This window comes from Octodon degus, unplaced genomic scaffold (assembly GCF_000260255.1).
Source record: "Octodon degus isolate 3935 unplaced genomic scaffold, OctDeg1.0 scaffold00008, whole genome shotgun sequence".
Taxonomy (NCBI): Eukaryota; Metazoa; Chordata; class Mammalia; order Rodentia; family Octodontidae; genus Octodon; species Octodon degus.
In genome coordinates, this window is record NW_004524584.1 from 24,399,275 (window position 1) to 24,404,717 (window position 5,443).

Genomic DNA, 5,443 nt, shown 5'->3' on the forward strand with positions numbered 1-5,443 from the left:
TCTCTCTCTCTCTCTCTCTCTCTCTCTCTCTCTGTCTCTCTTTGTTTCTTAGTCTCTGTCTCTCTCTTTGTCTCTTTGTCTCTGTCTCTGTCTCTGTTTCTCTCTCTCTCCTCTCTCCTCTCTCACTGTCTTTATCTCTCTCTCTGTCTTTCTCTCTCTGTCTCTCTCTGTCTCTCTCTCTGTCTCTCTCTCTCTCTCTCTGGGTCTCTCTCTCTCTCTCTCTCTCTCTCTCTCTCTCTCTCTCTGGGTCTCTCTCTCTCTCTGGGTCTTTTTCAGATGGGGTCTTACAATGCAGTTCAGGCTGGCCTTGAGCTAACTTTGTAGCTCAGGCTGGTCTCAAACTCAAAACGATCTTCCTGTCTCAATCTTCCCAGCACTGGGATTATAGGCATGTGCCACCGGCCTGGTTTTGGTTGCCAGCACAGCACAGCATGCAGGGCCTGCACAGTATGTGGTACCAGAGACCAAGCTTGTGTCCTTGTGCTTGCTGGGCAGGTGCTTAGACTGCCGAGCTATCTCTCCAACCCCAGGAACTTTAATTTTTTTTTGGCGGTGGGGGACCGGGAATTGAACTCAGACACTTGAGCTTGCCAGGGAAGCACTTATTCCACCGAGCCATCTCCCCAACCCCAGGAACTTTAATTTTTAAGCTAGTGAAGTTGGACAATTTTCAGGAAGCTGGGCCCATTATTTTAATCAGTTCTAGTATGGTCAAGTGAAGTCATTTTATCATTGAAACACAGCATGTGTGCCTGTGCCTCTTTGAGATGTTTCTGATTCATTTACTATGATTCACATAGCAGCTCCCTGCACGCCCTGCCTGCCTGCCTGCCTTCCTTCCTTCCTTCCTTCCTTCCTTCCTTCCTTCCTTCCTTCCTTCCTTCCTTTCTTCCTTCCTTCCACACCTCCTCCAGAGTCATTCTCTCCATGTAGTAAGGCTCCTTTTCAATGACAGAGACTTCTTTTGTAAGAACACTTTAAACACTATGTGTGTTTAGTTGGCAGAAATAAATAAATATTATCAAATAATTCCATTTTCTTTTCATTGAAGTTCTTTGTTTCTCTCCATTAATAGTTCACATAGCATCCTAATGCGTTTTTAAAATAAAACTTAATTAATTTCCTCTTCATGATACGTTACGCATTATGAAGCCTTTTTAAAAGGATATTTATTAAAGAATTGCATGATCAAAAAGTTTAATTTTATGATTTTCTTTGTAAAAATTCATATTCAGGTGAATGTCATTGTTGAGCTCTCACATCAGCTGAATTATTCCCTTGCTGGCAGAACATGTTGAGTGGGGAGTGCCACAGGGAGAGCGGGGGCCACAAGCAGCCCCCGAGACCGTTTCCTACGTTACAGAGCACCATCATGTGATTCTCCTGTGGCCGTGCACAGCAGGACCGGCACGTAACGAGCAGGGCTTGACTGACTCTGTTAAAAGAGTAAGAAGTGCGGCTCACTTACCCTGCCATCCTCCAGGTCTGTCCTGGGCTGGCTTTCCTAACCACAGACTGGAGCTCTGGTCAAAGCTGGGAGGGTCTGGGAAGAAACACCATGCTTCATGGTGCAGAGCCGTGATCTTCTGCCCCAGTAGGAATTCCCAGCAGCTTTTCCACAGTCCAGAAAGTCTGGATAACAAAAATGCCAAGGAAACTGATGACGAGTGAAAGCGAGAGCAGGATGGGGCTCATCTGTGATGTCACTTCTCTTCTTTTCAGGAAAGTGAGGGATGCCACCGGGGTCGACATCAATATGCGCGTGGGAGTGCATTCTGGGAATGTGCTGTGTGGCGTGATCGGCCTGCAGAAGTGGCAGTATGATGTGTGGTCCCATGACGTCACCTTGGCCAACCACATGGAAGCTGGTGGAGTCCCTGGGTGAGGCCAAGCTCTGGGTTTCTGTCTGCGAACTGGCAGCACACTTAGGGTGTGGCAGGATGATATGCCATCCTACAATAATGCTCTTCTTCGCTTAGCCATTGATCCCTGGTGCATCAACAATATCACAGCATGTGCACGTATGTGTCCTGAGGAATGCGGGCGCACCAGAAATAGCATAATATGTGCCCCCGTCAAGAGGCTACTAAGTGAGTTATCAGGATCTGATGGCTTTCTCCCGCCTGTGTTGGCTTCATGTCGCCATGCTGCACAAGTTTAATGGCCTCTTGTCATTATCAGACATAAATGCTCGGGCTGGGATGTGGCTCGCTGGCAGAGCAGTCTCCTACCATGTGCAAGGCCCCACAGCACTGCCAACAGAAAAAAACTAAGTGTAAATCTCACCTCAAATCCACCAACCTTTTACTCATGCTCAAGCACTGGACATAGACGCCAAATAGTCAACCCTCCCTGATTTGCAAATTATGGATGCAGACCTGCACTTATGCTGTTTTGCAACGCAATCCAGACATGTCACTTCCTGAGCAGTGTCTTTCTGTGACACCAGTGCTGTTAGAAATGTAACTGTAACGTCTGTTTTTGCCGAGAGCATTCTCAGACTAGAGAACTGAGATGTAAGTGCTGTATTCCGCAGATGTGAGAGCGAGCACTGAGAAAGAAAATCCTGACTTTTATAGCGCTCATCACTCCCCTTGAAACACCCTTGATCTGTGTTTTGAATGGTACCCTCACTTGCAAAACTTTGATGCCATCCAATGTTCTCTGTTGCAATTCATTGTCCCAATCATGTAGGTTTCTCAGAAAACAGAAGCTTCAATAAGTAACTGAGAACGTCTAGAATTCAAAGCAATGGGCAGTGAAACATAACCCTTAACTATAGCCAGTTCTCCTGAGCATGTGATTTCCTTCTTCTTCTTCTTCTTCAATGTATTCAGTACAGGGTCTCACTACACAGCTCAGACTCATAATGATCCTCCTGTTTTCAGCCTCCCCAGAGCTGAGATTACAGACGTGTGCCACCATGCCTGCTCTCAGCAGTCCACTCAGCACACCTGGGGGCTGGTCCAGTGTAGCCAAAGATTGAATCCCAGTCCCTGTGCTTCCTAACCAAGCGCTTACTTGGCTGAGCTAAATCTTGCCAGCCCTTCCTTCTTTTGAAAGAGCAATTACTGCTCAAATCACAAATACACCATCTTTCTTTGCATTTGTCCTTCTGAGTCTTGACCATGAGTGTCCAATGGAATTCTAGGCGTGTTCACATTTCCTCGGTCACCCTGGAGCACCTGAATGGAGCTTATAAAGTGGAGGAGGGAGATGGTGACATTAGGGACCCGTATTTAAAACAGCATCTGGTGAAAACCTATTTCGTCATCAACCCTAAGGTTAGTGTCATTAAGAGTCTATGATGTCTGTAATTTCCATGATTCAAAGGGAGGAAGGGGATAGTTTTAATAAGCGAGTACTTTTAGTTGAGGATCAGCTTAATTCTCTGTATTTGCCTCTAAAATGACTTTAAGACCATTCAGGGGTTTAGTTCTGGAAGATGTTTTGTAAGGGTGCATTTACGTTTGCTAAACTGGAAGTTGAAAAGTATCAAGTGTATGCTTAGCGAGGTATCAGTCCCACTGCTGGTTTAGGCTGCTGCTGTGTGTGTGTGTGTGTGTGTGTGTGTGTGTGTGTGTGTGTGTGTACGTGTGTATGTGAGTGCATGTGTGCATGCACGTGTGTGTGTGTGTGTGTACTGATGTTGCTTATGAAAGGAACTCAGTGGGCACAACCTTGACACCCATGAGTTGGAAAATTAAAGAGAAAAGATGTGTTACAGAACTCAAAGGATGAGTCTGATGGGAGGAAACAGAAGAAACATGTGAGAAAAAGGAAATGAAGACATGAGTTAAGATTAACACATAAATCTCACACGTGCACTTGTGTGGGACTGTGCACAAACACACACGTGTCCTTACACTCCTTAAGATCCTCCTTCACCAGGAAAACCTCTGCCTGCTCAGACAGTGAGAAGCCTTCTCTTCTCGGGGTCCTGCTGTATGTGAGGCCCAGCCAAGTGCCCGAGAGCTCTCAGCGCTGCCCACTCGCCTCAAGTTCCTACAAAAACAGTGACTGACCCTCACTATCAACTACTTACAGATTAAGACACAGAAGGGGATATGTAGCTTCTTACAGGTCACACAGGAAAGGTTCCTGAACCAAGACAGCCAGTGTCACAAAGTGACAAGTCCATTGTCCTTTTGTCATGACTGGGCCCTTGAAACCCGAGTTTCAGCTGTGGAGACAGACTTCCATCTCACCTGGTGGTTGTTCTGGAGATAAATGTGTGAGCTACAGAACCCATGGGATGCTGGGAAGTGTGCCCCACAATGTGTTCTGTTCACAGAGGGCTCATGAAAATAAGAGTATGTGAGGTCACTTCTCACTGGACCTGCAGATCCTGCTACCACTTTAGAAAGGGATAGAACTTTCTCAGTCACATGAGGGAGCAAAGGCAGAGGGCATGGCTGAATGGGTGACATTAGGTGGAACTGGTTTGGCCAAGGGAGGTTGGAGCGAGCAGGACAAGGTGCAGAACTGTGGAACACTAGGGCTGATGCTCTGATTCTTCTCTCAAGGGAGAGCGACGGAGTCCCCAGCATCTCTTCAGACCTCGCCACACCCTGGATGGAGCCAAGATGAGGGCATCTGTCCGCATGACCAGGTACCTGGAGTCCTGGGGAGCAGCCAAGCCCTTCGCTCATCTGCACCACAGAGACAGCATGACCACAGAGAACGGCAAGATCAGCACCACGGTAAGCCTGCCCTGTGCCTAGGGACAGAGAGCCCTGGCTGCTCCACAAGAAGCACTACACAGCTCCTGCCAGAGTGCCTCTTGTTGGCAAAAACTGGGGGTTCTTGGTATGATCCCCAAGTCTACAACTCGTTCCAGGTTCTAACTTATACCTAACCTAGAGCATTTTAACTGTATACCCCAACACAGCACTGTATGCAATAGAAAATAGCCACAGTAACTGAGCTACTGTTCTAGGTAAGGTCATTTTTCTATCATGAAGTAGGAAACCTTGAGCATCATAATAGGAAGACAAAGGCAGAATGTCCTTGGAGCCTGAGGAACGTCATCAAGACTCTCTGCTGAAAGCCCAAGTGTTCACAGTATGTAGGCAACAAGGAAGGTCACTTCCGATTGACGACACTCTGATTTCCATCATAGAATAAAGTGACACAGCTCCTTACGACAGGAACACGTGCAGTAATAAGGAGAAAATGACTTGGAGACAGAACCACAGGAGACAGAAAAGTTGCCCTAAAAATGTTACGATTATTCAAAAAGTAGCTTTCATATTGATAGAAATAGTTTTTTATAATAAATGTAAAAAGCTTGAATAAACTTTCTTCATTTTGTATACCAGTGAGATAAGAAATTAATAAATTTTCAAAAGGAAAGGATACTATTACAGTATCATTGGATCTTAAAACTACCTATAAGTATAATTCCACACAACAGCATCAACTGTGTTAAGAATGTAATATA

The 5,443-nt window shown here is 46.0% G+C and overlaps 1 protein-coding gene across 1 annotated transcript in view; it reads left to right on the plus strand.

The window, feature by feature from the left end:
- The window catches only part of LOC101580939 (adenylate cyclase type 2), a 200,226-nt gene that overhangs the window by 91,246 nt on the left and 103,537 nt on the right, over positions 1-5,443 (plus strand). The window contains exons 5-7 of the mRNA XM_023706620.1: positions 1,723-1,881; positions 3,152-3,284; positions 4,527-4,703. Coding sequence (XP_023562388.1) covers positions 1,723-1,881; positions 3,152-3,284; positions 4,527-4,703 — 469 coding nt within the window. The remainder of the gene's footprint in view (positions 1-1,722; positions 1,882-3,151; positions 3,285-4,526; positions 4,704-5,443) is intronic.